The sequence below is a fragment of the Curcuma longa genome, chromosome 1 (genome assembly GCF_044706935.1).
Source record: "Curcuma longa cultivar G26 ecotype Majalengka, Jawa Barat chromosome 1, ITB_CL_G26_1.1, whole genome shotgun sequence".
In the NCBI taxonomy this organism is placed as follows: Eukaryota; Viridiplantae; Streptophyta; class Magnoliopsida; order Zingiberales; family Zingiberaceae; genus Curcuma; species Curcuma longa.
In genome coordinates, this window is record NC_133861.1 from 11,049,335 (window position 1) to 11,066,824 (window position 17,490).

General features: G+C 38.1%; 3 protein-coding genes across 3 annotated transcripts; 1 reads left to right on the plus strand and 2 right to left on the minus strand.

Annotated features, from left to right (window-relative positions):
* On the plus strand, positions 1-8,226 carry LOC141830311 (extra-large guanine nucleotide-binding protein 3-like). The gene is made up of 8 exons (XM_074717763.1): positions 1-941; positions 1,289-1,426; positions 3,833-3,937; positions 4,030-4,215; positions 6,102-6,288; positions 6,451-6,695; positions 7,231-7,382; positions 7,538-8,226. Exons 1-8 carry the CDS (start codon positions 12-14, stop codon positions 8,115-8,117), a joined length of 2,523 nt encoding a protein of 840 aa, XP_074573864.1. The 5' UTR covers positions 1-11; the 3' UTR covers positions 8,118-8,226.
* A 1,045-nt stretch (positions 8,227-9,271) lies between these two features.
* LOC141811545 (cyclin-SDS-like) lies at positions 9,272-12,713 on the minus strand. Its single transcript, XM_074699571.1, has 7 exons — positions 11,784-12,713; positions 11,543-11,710; positions 10,778-10,944; positions 10,323-10,451; positions 10,042-10,222; positions 9,757-9,801; positions 9,272-9,648 (listed from the first exon to the last, which is right to left on the minus strand). The coding sequence occupies exons 1-7, from the start codon at positions 12,711-12,713 to the stop codon at positions 9,616-9,618; spliced, it is 1,653 nt and encodes a 550-aa protein (XP_074555672.1). The 3' UTR covers positions 9,272-9,615.
* Positions 12,714-13,529: 816 nt separating this feature from the next.
* Positions 13,530-17,070, minus strand: LOC141836035 (translocase of chloroplast 34, chloroplastic-like). Its single transcript, XM_074723446.1, has 8 exons — positions 16,931-17,070; positions 16,612-16,713; positions 16,418-16,525; positions 16,218-16,342; positions 14,999-15,263; positions 14,166-14,234; positions 13,901-14,062; positions 13,530-13,815 (listed from the first exon to the last, which is right to left on the minus strand). The coding sequence occupies exons 2-8, from the start codon at positions 16,708-16,710 to the stop codon at positions 13,705-13,707; spliced, it is 939 nt and encodes a 312-aa protein (XP_074579547.1). The 5' UTR covers positions 16,711-16,713; positions 16,931-17,070; the 3' UTR covers positions 13,530-13,704.
* Between the last annotated feature and the right edge of the window lie 420 nt (positions 17,071-17,490).

Genomic DNA, 17,490 nt, shown 5'->3' on the forward strand with positions numbered 1-17,490 from the left:
CGTAAGCGCAGATGACGCCTGCAGCGGAGGAGGTGAGGGAGGTGGAGAGTTCGTGGGAGGTGGCGCTCCGAAGGTTGATACCTCCCGGAGCGCCGATCCCCGATGAGGAACATCTGGATTACTCCATCGCCATCGGGCATGATCTACCGACGGATCCCCGCCGCGGTCACGAGGCGGAGATTTTGGACCTTCACGGGGCGTCTGGTTCAGCCGTATTTGATGGGTTTGGCCACTCCAACGTAGGAGGGACTCGGTTTAACCGCCGTAGGAGCAGCGACCCGCCACGGCGAACGCCTGCTGACAGGAATAGGTCTTCCTCCGTCGCTTGCGCGCCGGCGGAGCCTGTCGGCGGCGCTTTGCATTCTGGACCTAGGACATCCTCGGCGCGTCGTACTGGATCCTTCTCCGGCTCCCTGATGCATCCGCCATCCGGGGAGGTCAGGCTTGGAGGGGAGACGAGTTCGGAGGAGGACGTCGCCGGCAGCGCCAAAGCTGCATCTCCAGCTCCTTCGCCGGTGAAAGAGAGGAAAAAGGGCGTTTGTTGCCGATATGGAAAAGGCAACATTTTGAAGGACAGGGAGGCTTGCTTGGTGTGCGACGCGAGGTACTGCAGCAACTGTGTTCTCAAGGCCATGGGATCGATGCCGGAGGGGAGGAAATGCGTAGGTTGCATTGGCCAGCCGATTGCCGAATCTAAGAGATCGGGTCTCGGTAAGTGCTCGAAGATGTTGTCCAAGCTTTGTGGCCCGTTGGAGATCAGGCAAGTCATGAAGGCGGAAAGGGAATGCGCCGCGAACCAGGTCAGACCAGAACAATTGGTTGTCAATGGAAGACCCTTGCAGCAGGAGGAGCTTGATGAGGTATTGGGGTGCTCGATGCCACCGCAGAAACTCAGACCTGGGAGATATTGGTATGACAAGGATTCAGGGTTCTGGGGGAAGGTAAAGTATTTGTCCCTTATTTTGCCTTGCTACTTTATCATTAATTTATTAGAAGCTGATACTCGAGGACTCAAGATATTATAAGAATTGTGTTATTGTGATGGTTTAGATCATAGTATTTCATAGCCCAGCAACCTTTTTTGTCTTCTCAAAGGGTAAGTAGAGTAGAGGATGAAGCATTAGCCAAAACGTAGGTATCCTTTTTAGTTGTTCCTGCCATTTTTGAGCTTCCTGGTTGTAGAATGTTGCTCAGTTTGATTAATTTCAGGTTCCATTTGTGCAACTTCTCTTTCTTTTTCCTGCGGCGCATCCATTAGAAAAATACAATTTTTGTTTCTATTTGGCAGGAAGGTGAGAAACCTGACAGGATTATTAGCTCGAAACTTAATGTAGGAGGTAAGTTGCAGGTAGATGCAAGCAATGGCAACACACAAGTGTATATAAATGGCCGAGAAATCACAAAATTGGAACTGAAAGTTCTTAAGGTAAGTGTTCTCTGTCAATGTGGTCATTGAAATACAAAAATTTTGACCACTTTTTTTTTCTATCCTTTTTCATGTTAATACCAACTACTTTTATCTTGCTGTTATGCCTTAGGTTGATAGTTATTTCCATATGTTGCATGTAATTAGTTGTGTCTTCATGTATTAGATGCATAGATAGACAACTATGAAAATAATTAGGGAACCAAATTAAACAAAGACTGCAAAACATTTATGTGGCTAAGTATGATGTGAATCACAAATTTCTATCAACCTTACCAAGTGACCTCAAGAAGCAGTTGTTAGGGTCTTAGGTATAAATACCTATAAAACTTGTTACTCCAAATCTCAGGGCCTAATTCAAAACACAAACAAGGATCACGTGTAGTGCATGTTAATAGTAAATGTAATGATCTGAAAATCATATTTCTATTTATTTACTATAATAATCAAATGGTCTGCATGCTATTACATGCCCACTGAACTTCCCTTGTAGCTGTTAGTATTTCTAAGTCCTAAATTGGCCAGTGTTGAAACAAAGTATATAACTGTGAGCATGCTATATACATAATATGCTTAATGGCTAAGTGAACAAATAAAATGAATTCTACATTAAGACCTAAACTAGCTTGATAGCATTATGTTAGTAGTAATAGCACTAGCTTGGTCACTAGTACGTGTGTGAAGTACAAGCATTATGATAGGTGTACTCACATTTGAGCTAATGTGGTGTATCTCCCCATAATGTTGGAGAATAACTGAAAACCCATTGGTCCAATGATATATTACCAAGTGTAATACTATTGAAGTGTAATATATGCTTAAAGAATGTTGGAAAATAATGTTGAATCTATGTTGGTAAAGGTCAATGTTTAGCAAATGAGCAAGGGTGAAAATGATAAGCTCTATAAGCTCAATTATGAGATTTAGAGTAGTGGCTCATAGTGATTTTAGATGGGACTTTGGCTCATTTATATGCTAGTTGAGGCTTTGGCCAAGTGTATCGGTCATGACTTCGGCTCATGTACTAGATGATACACTCTTGTTGTTGCGAGTTTTGTTGAAAAGATTACTTGCTTGGAAAGTATGTGACAACATTGGCATCAAAGCAAAACTAATTCTAGACATTGTAAGGCAGTAGAAAATTGCACATGCAAGATGGTGTAGCCATGAGTGGGCCTCAACATGCCACCGATTAAAGAGGATTCTGGCTATAAGTTTTGACTACACCCGAGTTATGGAGATGTAGCGGTCCTTGGCGAGACGTTATAGTCGGATCTTGTGACGTGTTCCTTTCAAGGAACAACCTAGCATTAGCACAATGGTTTAATGGATCCATTCATTGAACATTTGCCTTAGTTTAATGTTGGATGACAACCTAACACAACCCTCCTTTATCCGGGCTTGAGACCAACCATGACGGGGTTAATTCGTCATGGGTGGAGTTGCATTAAACAAAATAAGAAATGAGAGCATTAGAGAGAAAGTCAGAGTTGCATCTATTCGTCATGAACGGAGTTGCATCTATTGAGGGAAAACTTTGATAGACACGTTTAAGATGGTACGGACATGTACGCAGACGACCAATAAATGCTCTAGTTAGGCGATGTGAAATTATGATACGCCCATCAAACGAGGAAGAGGAAGACCAAAAAAGATTTGGTTAGAAATAATAAAACAAGATAAAATTTAGTTAAATATAGATGATGATATAGTAGGAGATAGAGCCCAATAACGTAAAAGGAACCCATATAGCCGGCTCCGCCTAGTGGGATAAGACTTGATTGTTATTGTTGTTATTGTTATTGTTGTTGTTGTTGTTGTTGTTGTTGTTGACCAACAAGGCTCACCAATCTAAATGTCCACAACTTCTTTATTGACGTTGTATGTCATGTTTATGAAAAACGACTAGAAGAGGATGATTCTAATTGATGTGCTATTTGGATTTGTTGATGAATTGTATAGGGTAGAGGAGCTAATGCACCTTCACCATGTAGAATTCAACTGGAAATCTAGGCATGCCTTTTGAGTTCTTAGCCTGAACTGAAATTTGTGTTGTCATGTACTTCTCTTATTGTGTACGACTAGAAGTTATATTTTTGTTTAGGGTCTTTCTTGGATTTAGATGATCACCTGCATCTAGAAAGAGGCTACATGTAGTCTGCCTTGTTGAAGACCAGCACCCAACTCAACCTCATATGAGACGCTCAGGCCATCCCCTCTAGTATGGATGCTTGTTGTTTTTCTGTTTGGCATAATTATTCTTCAGTTTTTTATTCCTTTTAGGTTGATGTTTAATTGCAACACTTCAACTCCATGCTTTGTTCTTTTTTTACTTTTCTATTGATGCTTAGGCTAAATTATGTGATATGTGAATCTTATTGGATCTACTTTTGACTTAAAATTTAGTTGGCAAATGTGCAATGCCCACGAGATACTCATTTTTGGGTATATGATGATGGTTCTTATGAAGAAGAGGGTCAGAATAACATAAGGGGAAAGATTTGGGAAAAGGTACTACACTACTTAATTCAATTTAATGCCTTTTGTACTATTTCTTGCTATCTTTTCTCCAAATAGTTTTTATATGTAACTTTTCCATATAGGCATCAACTCGTCTCTTATGTTCATTGTTCAAATTGCCTACCCCTCCTGAAAACCCTCCTGGATCCAAGGAAGTTATATCTACTTATTCAATTAGATCGGTGCCAGAGTATCTGGAGCAAAAAAGACTGCAGAAACTTTTGTTACTTGGCTTAGAGGGTTCAGGGACCAGCACTATATTTAAACAGGTAATGTTAATTGTTGCCCTATTATAAAGTTCTATAGTATATGGCCTATCCTAAGTGCAGTTAGAGCAGTTTTTAATGATTAATCATAATCAGGCAGGAAGCGTACCCATCCTTGAATAATAACCATCTTGTTAAAATTCATTTGCCTCTTTGCTATACACCTAAAGTGTCAAATGTTCCTTACCAATAATATTGTTCTCTGTATGCAATTTCTTTTGATTTTCCATATGTGCATATCCACTTTATGTATCAAACCTTATTAATATTGTTCTTTGTAGTTTCATTTCCTTCAAAAATACTTATACCTGATCATCCATGTAATTTTGTATTTGAATATAGGCAATCATGTCCAAGAATAAAAGTTCTATTAAACATGGTCATTCATACAATTAGCTCGTGCAAGTGGAATGGCACAAATAAAGGAAAACAGTTTAAATGACTATTTGTGATTCTAACTATTGTTACAACTCATTTAATCCATTTTTATATTTATCTTCATTTGCATTCTGCTGAGACTTGGTAGAGACTCTTACTTCAATGGAGGATGAAGATGCATTCTGCTTATTTCAATTGTGATATCTAATTTGCAGATATTAACCCTTCTGTGAACTCATACCTAGAGTTTTTCAGATCTCAATCATGAGGGGTTTTGTGCGTTGAAGAACACAATGTGTTATACTTTAATTAGTTAGAATTCTACTATTCTAATCAAGTAATTAGCATTTGCCTTTGTTTCATCTCCAAGGAATTAACCACTTTGCCTTAGTGGATAAAATAACCTTATTTTCTTGTTTTTCCTTGTTATGATAAAATCAAATGCTTTGAATTGTATCTGATGCAGATCCAAGAAATATCTTGGAAGTATTATACCATGCTCGTATCTAATTAAGGTTGGCAGGATGAGGATCTCACCTTGGAACATGATGAGATCCATAGAATTTCAATCATAGGGTTGGAATGTAGGAGTTTAATAAAAATATTTAGAATTATATTGGACATTTATGATTTATCTGTTTTATTACTTACAATATATAGTACTAGTTTGAATATTTTTACACTATGCTTCCAGTATAGTGAAGTGTAAATGAAATTATTCATATAGTAAATATATGAAAAAAATACAATATAATTCTTAAAGGGTTCCATGTTAGAAAGTAGCAACTTTTATAAGATGAATACAATAATTAAAGAGGATTTTTCTACTTAAGTGTTAAAAATAATCTTACATAACTAAAAACTTATTCAAATGATTGGCATAAGAGGTATTCTTGCTGAATATCAATCATTGAAATGTTTTGTTAAATGTAAATATCTTTTATTTAATCAAGGTTGTTGGCACTAACATTCTCCGTAAGAACAGTAAGCAGGCATATGATCAGATTTGAGGTTTGTAGGATCCTCATTCAATTTAAATCCTATTTGATCTGGATCATTTAGGTTAGTTTAGCTATTAGGAGCATAAGATCAGACATCCAGTTTGCATTCTTGACTTTGATGTATCTAATAATGTTTCTTTTCCCATGACATCTTATTGATCTGAAATTAGCTTAAAGAGCCAAAATATTGAGTATGAAAAATATCGAACTTTGATGTCACATCCCATTCTTTCTCCATTTTGTGTCTGCATGTTTCTTACTATGGGACCTCCCTGTTTTCTTAAATTATGAAGGAACATAAAGAAAAAAGTAAGTCTGTTTTTCCTTATAAAAGACTTGCATAGCTGGTAAATATCAAACGAATGAATTTCTCCTGATAATGAAGTTTTTCTTTTCTGGAATGAGTATGCATCATAGATTTTGACTTGTTCATTTGCATCATTATTTTGTGTCCTTTCAAGACGACATGAATTCTCTTCGACTATATAAATTTTTTTATTGGTATAATAGGCAAAGTACTTATATGAGAACCAGTTCTCTTCTGAAGAAATAGAAAATATTAAGCTGATGATTCAGAGAAGCTTGTATAGATACCTTAGCACTTTGCTTGAAGGGCGTGAGCGCTTTGAGGATGAAGCTTTAGAGCGGAATAAATCTGAATCATCAAAGTTTACTATGTCTACTACAGATGGTTTAGGTAACATTTTTATCAGAATTTTGCGATAGCATTAGTGTTCATGACTATTTCCTCATCTGCATTTTGTACTAGTATTTTTTAGGCTGAGAACATTTTTAGAATACTTTGCTTCTTGTCGTCCATAAATAAAGTTGTGGAATGCTCATTATGCAATGAATACAGGTGTAGGCGGAAGTCAGAAACATAACCAAAATGCATATTCAATCAACCAGAGATTAAGACATTTTTCTGATTGGCTACTTCAGATAATGGCTATGGGAGATCTAGAGGCCTTTTTTCCTGCCGCAACTCGTGAATATGCCTCAGTTGTGGAGGAGGCATGGAGACATCCTGCAATACAAGCAACATATAAGAGAAAGAATGAGTTGCCCTTTCTTCCTGATGTTGCCAGCTACTTTCTAGATCGGGTTGAGTACTTAAGTTGACCTTGAGATCATGTTATTCTTCATTTTATCATCTTAATTATTCCTATTTGCTAATTTTATAACATTTGCTGAAAGCTTTTTCAGAATAAAAATTTGCATATTCTTAGTCTAGTGTTTTAATTCCTGATTTAATACTTTTTGTGCCAATTTGCAGGTTTTCATATTCAAACTGTTAGCTTAACAGGCTACATTTTCTAACATAGACAACAAATAGTGTAGTTCTTGTTAAACTGATGTAAATAGACTATGATTGGTGTGTCTGCAGTATCCACTGTAATCCAAAATAGCATAGGTGGTCTTGTGGTAAGCTGCCACAAGCCAGCATGTGCAATTCCAGTAGTATTGGAAATATTGAATGCTTTCGGCTTGTTTCTTCGCTGATCATTCAACTGCAATAGAAACCATATTTGCTTTAGATACTTTCTCCTTCTTTATGATTATGAATAGTTTAAACTGTCCAGACATGAGATTACAATACCAAGTCACAGTTACTTGAGAACTTTGGCTGCTTGTGCAGGCTGTGGAAATATCTAGCAATGACTATGAACCCACAGAGAAAGACATTCTGTATTCTGAAGGAATTACCCAGTGCAATGGGCTTGCTTTCATTGAGTTTTCTTTAGATGAGCCATACGCCGAGAAGTTTGATTGCTCACATCCCCAAATAAAGTAAGTTATCTGATCTTAATGACCTTTTTCCTCGATACAAGTCATTGAACAACAGACAATAGCCCAGTTTGACCAGATCATTCTATTACTGATCTCTTGCTTTTGTTTGCATGAACTGGGTGCTCATTGAATGAGATTCAAACTTTCTATTCCAGGTATCAGTTGATTCGTGTAATTTCAAAAGGGTTAAACGAAGGCTGCAAGTTGCTCGAAATGTTCGAGGATGTGCGTGCCATCATCTTCTGTGTCTCTCTCAGTGACTATGACCAGATGTGGCCGCAAAGCTCAGGTGAATTATGCAATAAAATGATGGCAAGTAAACACCTCCTTGAGAGTATAGCAAGCCATTCTTCTTTCAGGGAGACACCTTTTGTTCTTCTTCTGAACAAGTATGATGCCTTTGAGGCCAAGATCAACAAGGTGCCATTAACAGTGTGCGAGTGGTTCGCAGACTTCAGCCCTGTGAAGGCGCGAGATGCACACCAGTCACTTGCCAACCAGGCTTACTACTACATTGCCGTGAAGTTTAAAGACCTCTTTGCCTCCATCAGCAATCGGAAGCTATTTGTCTTTCAGATGAAGGCTCGTGAACGAGCTACTGTCGATGGGGCATTCAAATACATACGAGAGGTCTTGAAGTGGGACGATGCAAAGGATGATAATATTTATGGTGACCTAGATGAGTCAATTTACAGTACAGATTTTAGCTCATCAGTGTATTTCAAATATGGATGATTCTGTTCAGGAATTAGTTCTACTTCTTCTGTAGATAGTCAGCTATTCATTGTATTGTTCGTTCAGATACTTGAGTATCCTATGAACTATAGTTGTGCAAGAAACAGGTTTTCTGTTGCAAATTTGGCATTGATTTTGCATACAATGCTACTTTTTTTAGTTACATATATTACCAAAATTTTTAATTATATTTTTTAAAGAAATTATATTAAAAATTATGAAGATTAAAAAATAAATATTTCTCCTATTCATCATTTCTAATAAATTTAAATATGTTTAAAAAATCCAATATTATTTAATTATTTTATATATCTTTTTAATTTTGAATTTTATTTCTAAAAAACAAAATGGTAGAGAAAATCTGGTGCCAAGCTGATGTCATCTTTGTAAATGTTTGCCTTCGTAGAAGGTGGAGAAGAAGAAGAATGCGCTTATTCATAAGGGGCATTTTGATTCCTGGAATGGAACAGATGTTCTTCATCGAATGGAAATATGGAATAGAATAAAGTAGGAATAAAATAAAATAGTATTCGTTAGCCCCTTTCATAAAAGGTTTTTATACAGTTGATGCTTCATTTGAATTTTCATATAGTTGATGCATAGAAATGTTCATGTATGAGGAATAATTTTTATAATAAAATGATTGTAGATGAAATAGTAATTTGTTCTACATGGCCTGACTCATTTGCGTTAATTTTTTTTTTGTAGAAGTAAAATAATGAGAGGAATGCTTATTTTTGGAATAAGCATACTTCAATAAAAATTTGTATTCCAAATTTATTTTTATAATTAAAATTCAAATATTTATTTTATCTAAATTTCTCAATAAAACTGAACTCCGTGAATTTGTTTTTGCACCATCGGAAAATGTATCATAAACAATCTCTTTGGTGGATGATAGCGAAGATCTTAAAAGCAACAACACACTATAGGAGGAGCTCTCCGTAGAAATTTCTAGGAGGGCTCTTTTACAGCAATTGGGTACAGCCAAAGCTTAATCATTAAGGAAGATTCAAGATGAACTTTATATGAGAATTCATTAGAGGATAACCCTCTGGTTTGCGTAGCTTCTCGAGTGAAAGCAAATTAATTTGGGAAGAGTAAGAACTTTATAAGGTGTATCAGATGAAATTAATCGTACAAGGATACCCAGAATAACTACGAAATGTTAATTCCTCTAGACGAGTCCACTTGTATTCATTTAAAACACGCTATACGTAAATGGATGAAAGGGAGTTTGGACAATGGGAAAAAGTATAATACCGCTGAGGCAGCCAGAGATTGCGCTACTTGCTCTATCTAATACAACAACACAAGACTCCTAAACGAAGTAAATTCAGCACCCATCTATAGACTATATGATTCAGAGTATCAAGATGAGCAAAATGGTACTATGTGTCTGTTAAGGGCAGCGCTTATAAGTTGCTGCATGCTTCTGGAATTTGATGAGCTCAATTGAGATCATTCTAAACTCATTATTATTAGAAATCCCTCAATTCTAGCATGCGTACTTGACTAACCACTGGAGGCTCTGGAAAAAAAATTGTATTCGATTAAGTTAATAAATGCTCAAAAGTCAGATAAATGATGAAAGATAAACAAGTTGAATACAATATTAACAGATTGTGTCAGAGAGAACCTGCATGCACTCTGGTAGATCATCGTTCTTCGTTCTAACGTGAGTCTGCAGATTTAGCACAGTTGTCAGTTTTTTTATGCCTTGCTGAAGTTTCCAAATCATTTGGAAATCCAATTTGAAACATAATTAAAATGAGAAATCATCTCACTCTCCATGGATGGATGTAGTTTAATTTACTAAAAAATGGCTTTAATGAAGCATGGTACGAAATTTAACTGGTATTTGACTGAAGAATGAATTTAACTGCACCTTGTTCCTCGTTCAGATTGAGATGTCGAAACTTACCTCCATGACCATTTGGCAAGCATCGTCCTGGTTTGTAGCCAGGCAAGCAAGGATGACCAAGCCGGCTGCTATGCTAGATGGCCAAAAGGACAGCATCTCATGATCTAGAAGAGAGAGAACTGCCAAGTACTTTGACAGCTTCTGTACATTTGCATCTGCCCTTGCTGCCTTAAGATAAAACCTAAAACAACATTAAAACACCTTTAAGTTCTACTCATCTTCCAATATGTTATAGCTCTATGGTCAGAGCATCAGAGGTAATGGTTCTATGGAATTGTTACCAGAGGAAATTGTGAGTCGTAGGAACAAAGCATTTGAATCGTAGAACTTCTTGGACCAGCCATTCCATCGCTACAACTTCACTTCTGCTGTAATAGTTGGTCCCTACCTTGAATGATACCTGCCGTATGCTGAAAAGAATAATAATACTCAGATTGTTTTTGTAAAAAGAACACTGTTACTCCAATGTTCCCGACAGAAGAACAAAAGTATGTAACAAGATACTCCAAACATACTTAAGTTTCGGTCTGGTAATTCAGTTATAAATTAACAATGAATTGATCTATCAACATGATGGTATGTCTACAAATTTCCTTTCTGGCCTAATTTAAAATTTTCAGATGTAGTTGTGAGCAAATATCTAGTCGGAAATTTACTTGTAATGATAAACCATTGCACCTGCTTAAGAGGTTCAAATGGGTAAAATATAAAAGAGGAGAAAACAATTACTAGTCACCTGTTATATGGTTGGTTCTCTTCGATGCGCGTCGCTAGGGTGATACTAGCTATCCCCAACAATTGAAGGTTTCTTATGCTCTTGAAGTAACCCTTGCTCAGGAAGCGGTCCATCAGGCTAACGCCCAAGAACAGGGTCTCATGCTTCAGATCCATAGCACTAGAATGCTGCTCCAAAAGGAAAAAGAAACGATTAATTTACTCAATTCTGTGTATATTAAGTTCGTAAGGGATCAAAGTTCAATAATCCATATTAATTCTGTAGTTTTAGTCGGTTAAATGAGTAGCTATTGCAAAATGTCTTGACCCATGGCAAAAGATTTTTCGTTGATTAAGTGGGCGGTTGACAATGGTTTGAATGTTGGATGATTTGACACCCCTTTCAGATTCATTACATTTCGGCTCAGGTGATTGAGAAACTGGAAATGATCCACGGATTGTTCTCCCAGCAGCATCAGATTAGCTCAGTGATACCTTATCGTTGTCTTGCTACCAAGAGCAATATTTGTATACCTCTCGCTTTTGGTGGCTTGGGTATTTTCACCTAAGGATGTTAAATCAAGCATAATTTATGCAGGTGATTGTGGTTATTTCTTTTGTTTCCTCTACTCTGTGAGCTATGTTAGTCATTGAAACTTAACGAGTGTAGTGTGTTTTGCCCTTTGGCGAACGGCGGAACAGAGTCGAACTAAAAAGGACAAATGAAGTTACAAGGAGCATCCTACAATGAAGATTCAATAATTGAGAAGATCGCAGAATCGCTCACCTCCACCATCCAGTTAACCATCACGAGTCGTTGGTCTAGGATCAAGCAGCCCTGCTCCGTCGTCCTTCTGTATTCCTTGGCGAAGTCGTACATTGTGAGGTCTCCTCTCTCCCTGCTCCGAAGCTTTTGATAGCTCTCCTCGTCCTCCTGCTCGTCGAACTTCATCAGCTGCACCAAATCCAGGGATTTAGCTTTTCATCTTAACTATTAAATTGGAGGAAAATTTGGACCACACAATAACCGTGAACTCTTGAAAAGACTCGCGTTCAGTTGCGGGGGCTATGTGGTAGCTCGCAGAACAGAACTGCCTCGAGAGCTGATGGAGGAGGGATAAAGTGGCCGTGGGAGCGGCGCTTTCATGAGATTTTTTGGAGAATCCATCGGAAGAGGATGAAGAGGCTGCGAGAACCGAGGAGGAGTAATTGAAATCGGTGAACACATCGCCCAAACTGTAGCGGCCGAAGAGCTCATCCTCCATCTCGGAGAGCGACATCTCATTGCACGTTGAGTACTCTGAGCTTTCCTCTTCCTCGTTCTCGTGCGGGATCCGCTCGGAGCAAGCGAGATCTGAGTCGAGATCACGATCTCGGGGCGGCTCCCTGATCGGCGCCACCGAGTTCTGAGAGATCTGGGACCTTCCGGCAGGCTCCTCCATTGTCGATTTACCACCTCCGCTGGCATCGGCGAAGGAATCGAGGCACGAGGAGAAGGAGACCTCGGGCTCTTTCTCCAACATTTTCGGCGCCTCGGAAATCTCATCCTCACCAGTAAACTCCTCAACGACGTCAGATACATCAGCCCCGAGATCGGACTCATTCACCTTGACCTTCGATCGCTTCAGATCTCGTCCGTTTTCACCCTCCCTGATTCTCCTAGTGTAAGATCGAGTGATCCGTTGGAGCTCGTTCGGAGCAGCGCCACTGCCGGAGCTCCTGATCGCATTGGATTCGTGAGATAACCCACTCGAGAATCCAGTGGAGGAGGAATCTGCCTCCCCCTCCGCCGCTGCCGGATCGACAGAGCCATTGTCGGAGACGCGGTGTATGACCGGAAGGAGTGCGACGCGACTGCGGCGAGGAAGCTTGGATCGTGGCTTCGTGGAGGCGAAGGAAGCCTCCGCCGCGAGCGGCCGCTTCCTGCCGGTGGCGGAAGCGTTGTTGGAACTTGACATTGGAAGAGAGAAAGAGACAGGGAGAGCGCACTGGCTGGGGTGGGAGTGGAGACTCGAAAGTCGAAGTGATATTGTAGTGGTCGTTGAGAATGACGTAAGCTGAAAACGCTGGGCGCCGCGCAGGTCAGATGCGGCCACGTGTACAACTACCGATCCGTACAACTACTTTGCCCGTTGCTCCCTCCGCGAGGTACATCGGACGGTTGGCGTGCCGAGCAGGTGGTGAAGTTCGGGATATTTTAAAATCGTGATTATTTTAAAGTATCCCAATTTTGTAAGCTGAAATAATAGAATCTATAAATTCAATAATTTTTTATTAAAACATTAAATAAGAAATTAAAGAAAAATAACCGTCTTATTTATTTTTTTTATATTTAACAAGTACGGGTTCCACTTATAAATTCAAAGTGACATTTAAAAGTCGACTTTTAAGTGCTATAGAGATAAAGCATAGTGGTAGACGATTGATTGATTCATAGTGCTATGTAATCTTCCGTCCACGTCCACTGCAAGACTTTTTAGTGTGCGTCATGTATTAAAATGTCGATCAAATTCTGGTGCTTGGCCTCGACCCTCACGAGAACCCCTCCTGCGTTGCCTTATCGATGTGACAAGCGGAGTATCGATGTGTATTCCACCTTGTATCAAACTGTATAAATTGCCAGATTTTTCCAAATGCATCATATTTCATCGGCATGTCATTTCTTGCCATGGCAATTCGATAAGGCTTCTACTTTGTCTTTACAGTGAGTAGTATGTGAGAAGATTCATTAAAGGTAATACCAAACTACTCAATTGCTCAGCTTAGACTAAGAATGGAAAAGTTGATTAACAATACGTGAAAAGTTGAAGGTAGTAAATGAATCCAATATTCCGGCTGAATTAGCAGTTTCAATTAAGCAGACAAAAGGAAAGGAAATGAACAAGAGACCAAGCCAGTAGTAACGGTGTACCATAACATCCACAACGACGATGAGCCTCCCTGATCAAGTTAGAATCTGCCTTCTGACAAGCCCATGTCACGAAGCTCCCAAGCCGGCCTACTTTCAGTTTCAATGTCTCTCCTGATAGCTCGCTGAATACCTTTGATAATGAAGAAATACTGAAATGTGGATAACAAATAGATGAGCTTGAATTTTCAGGGTTAAATTCCATTTGTCTGCATTAGGTTAAAATACGGAGATGACCTGAAATGCTAATATAAGAGGAATGAAGAATTTTCCCCTCTCATTTGGGTTGGGGCCCTCAATCAGCTTCTGGTCGACCATGATAGGCTTGCTCCCATTGGCGATAACTGTGGTGATTACTTCAACTAATTGCGGAATCCAAGCAGTACCACCAGGCAGAATCTACATTCAAAATTGTCAACTAAGTTACTACCGCGAGGGGTGGTATTGGCTTCAAGCGGCAAAGATGAGCGAAGAGTTGCAATAGGAATGGAGATGAACAGACCTTTTCTCCATCAGCATTGGTATTGCATCTCCCACTGTTTTCGACTAGGGCAACAGGAATGGGAAAATCCTAGGAAGAGAAAAATATCAAAGAATGTCATCCTTCACGGATAGCGTAACACAAAATTAGAAAATGGTGCAAAGATGAAAGAACACCAGAAGGATTTCAAAATATTAACACTATCTGAAGTCCAAAATATCTTACACCTACTTGGAGTAGGTGATATTATAGAATGAGCTAGTCCAATTAAATACAACCAGAACAAAACCCAGACAATTCCAAGGAAATCAGATGTCGTTCAAAAAACCTTAGCCTGTCAAGAAAGAAAATTTTATATAACATTAAAGAAAAGGTATGGAAGCACATCACTAAGCTTGGAAACTGGCAGGAAGAGTTCAAAATCACTAGTAACTACAACAATTATACTTGTGGAAATCGAGTAGCAGCACTACTAGTCAAGGCAATTGCCAATTTTGAACAATAACATGAAAAGCCCATGATATTAGTGCCATTAAAGACATCTAAGCTTGTTGGATAAAGTAAGGAATATATGAACTGTTTCAAGTGACAATACTCAAATGGTATATACAAAATCAAATTTTAAATAAAAAGAAATTAGGTAAAATAGAATTGTTGCTGTGCTACTAAAGAATGTTCCAAGCAAACAAAATCGAAAAAACAATACTATGTAATATGTAAACCATATAGGAGTTAACTAATATGTTATTGAATGATAAATTGGGTATATTTGTCAATATAGCATAACACACAGTAGTAGGCATCAAGGTAAAAAGAAAAGCTTTTAAGACATATAAGAAATAAGATATTTATACCTCAAACTCTTGTTTCTTAATTCGAGCACCCAAGCGAATGCATTTCAAAAGTGTTTCCGATCGTCTATTGAAGAATTCATCATAGTTCAAGCCATCGGGTGGAGATAGTTGTGCATGAGTTAAAACAACCAAAGACCTTTGCCATATTCTCTTCCCAAATGTGTCAGTGATAGCTTTGATAATTTGCTTATCCAAACTATCCACTCTATATGCATCCAACCGATCCACATATAGAAGAACATCTATAGTTTTGTTCAAGAGAAACCTGAAATTTTTATCAGAAACAATTAAAAGTGGCAAAACAAATGATGAGCATGCAAGCAACCAAAAATCCTAGAAGAACAAATCTTAATACAAAAAGAAGAAATTTTGACCTAAGAATACCATCAAACATTTCAAAATGAAAAGTGATCTACACAGATGCATATGCATATGTGGTACAGGACCCATCACATATAGTGTACATGTGGACCCCAATGCAGTTTGCATTAGTAATCAGGAGCAGGTCCATATGGCTGCATATGCAGTTATCAACATATGTGGCCAGCATATAAGAAAAGCCAAAAGTAGAAACAATGGTTCATTCAAACAAGTTTGAATCAAACAAAATGAAATAAAAATCCTGGTTTCTGCTAACCATTAAAAACAATGAGCATTTTTGTGATGCCTTTCTTTTCCTCCTTTTTGGTGTGATAACTCATAAACGTTAAATTCACCATTTATTTTGCATGTGTCAAATGATACGCATGTTATAGATCTATTCTACATTGTTGATTATTATCTGTATTATATTGCATAGCAGATATATTTTTATTCAAAATTTTGGATTGGGTAGGTTGATAAATATATTTGTGTTGTATATATTAGATTCTTATTAATATAAATAATTTTACATTTTTCTAAATATTGACAACATATGCTACTGAATATCACATGACCAACATAACACTCACATTTTCTTTTCAGAGTCCTGATCATCCGCTTAGAAAAGATAAAAAATAATAGCACAACAGATAGTACATACTGGTTAAAGATAGCTCATGAACTTAAAACTTGATTACTGGAAGAGAATGAGAGCAGATTGTTGATATTATCATATAGAAAAATAATCATGATATCGAGATTTCATTCTTCAAATCAAAGGCAATTTGTGGCCCATACATGTTCAACCTCCAAAACATTCAGCCTTTCTGGGTAATACCATTGGTCATATACACACCTTTTTATGATTTCAATAGCCTGCTCGTTCACATATCCACCTTCAACAAGCCCTGGAGTGTCTATGATATTCAAAGTAAAACCTGCCCTAGTACGAGAGCACATCATAGGTCTCAAACCTTCAGACTGAAAAAACATAAATCAATTGACAGCATCCAAACAACTAACATTAAACCAGCATTCAAGCAATAAAAAAAACACCTGAAAAGCATTAACAGTCGCCACCCTCTCCCCTAAGATGGAATTCACCGTGGATGACTTCCCAACTCCGCCCTTTCCCATCAACAGAATTGTCAAGGTGGTTACATTCTAGAGGAAACATGCATAGAAATTAACCCCCAAAAAAAAAGTAAAATAAAGGAGCTATAAAAGAGGTTATTTTAAGAAAGAAGAACCTCTAGCTTTAGTTTTCCTAACAATTCGTGCAATTTGTTCTGCGTTGCAACAGGGAACTGTTGGATTCCAGTCCATTCACGAGCAATTGGTGCTGCCATAACCTATCAACCTAAAGATTTCAGCTATGGACATGACACATGAACTAAACGATGAAAAAAAATCCACCAAAAACTATTTCACGCGCGATAAGACTCAAAATATTGAGTTATCGAACGACAACAAAGAAAGTAAATCAGAATCCTCTTTTTCCCGTAAAATCTGTATATCTGGATCATAATTGCGAACACTGAGCGAGAAAGGAAGGAAGATCGGGATTACCACTGTAGATTAAACCGCCGAAGAAACTAGTGAGATGAAACCTCGACGGACTCGAAACTTCAAAAAGATAGGGGGCTTCGAGGAGCTGGGAAGCGGAACTTCCAAGGGTTTTGCAACGGGCTTGCAGGAGAGCGACGAGCAGTGGGTGAGGGTAGATAAGACGCCGTGCGGAATCGGGACAAGAATAAAATAATAGGCTGGATTTGTCAATCGACATTGAAGCCCAATTAAAGCCCAATTATCTCAACCCGATTAACCTACTTGACTCGAGTACAATTTACATCGTTTTCGTTTGGGATTATTAGAAGTACAGACTTGACTTGGTTGATCTATCTGTCCTATCAAATAATTTAAATAAATTAAATTAAAATTTTATTAATTTATTTAAAAATGAACTTAAACAGACCAACTCAAGTTGTGAGTTAAGAAAGTTAGCACGTGGCGAACTCAAATTGGCCCACAAATTGAGAAGAAAAAGAATTCTAAAACTCAAAATTAAAATGAAAAATCGATTTATGAGCTGACCTACTTAATTGGCAACCCAATCTAATCCATCTAAC

Coding starts and splice junctions, on each gene's coding strand:
- LOC141836035 (XM_074723446.1), bottom strand. CDS start 16,710: ATGGCAGCACCAATTGCTCGTGAATGGACTGGAATCCAACAGTTCCCT. Junction 14,235..14,998: donor TTAAGAAACAAGAGTTTGAG/GTATAAATATCT, acceptor TTCTCTTCCTAG/GATTTTCCCATTCCTGTTGC. Junction 13,816..13,900: donor CTCTTATATTAGCATTTCAG/GTCATCTCCGTA, acceptor TCCACATTTCAG/TATTTCTTCATTATCAAAGG.
- LOC141811545 (XM_074699571.1), bottom strand. CDS start 12,713: ATGTCAAGTTCCAACAACGCTTCCGCCACCGGCAGGAAGCGGCCGCTC. Junction 11,711..11,783: donor AGTCTTTTCAAGAGTTCACG/GTTATTGTGTGG, acceptor GATTTGGTGCAG/CTGATGAAGTTCGACGAGCA. Junction 10,223..10,322: donor ACGACTCACAATTTCCTCTG/GTAACAATTCCA, acceptor ATGTTGTTTTAG/GTTTTATCTTAAGGCAGCAA.
- LOC141830311 (XM_074717763.1), top strand. CDS start 12: ATGACGCCTGCAGCGGAGGAGGTGAGGGAGGTGGAGAGTTCGTGGGAG. Junction 1,427..3,832: donor TGGAACTGAAAGTTCTTAAG/GTAAGTGTTCTC, acceptor CTTAAAATTTAG/TTGGCAAATGTGCAATGCCC. Junction 6,696..7,230: donor CCAGCTACTTTCTAGATCGG/GTTGAGTACTTA, acceptor CTGCTTGTGCAG/GCTGTGGAAATATCTAGCAA.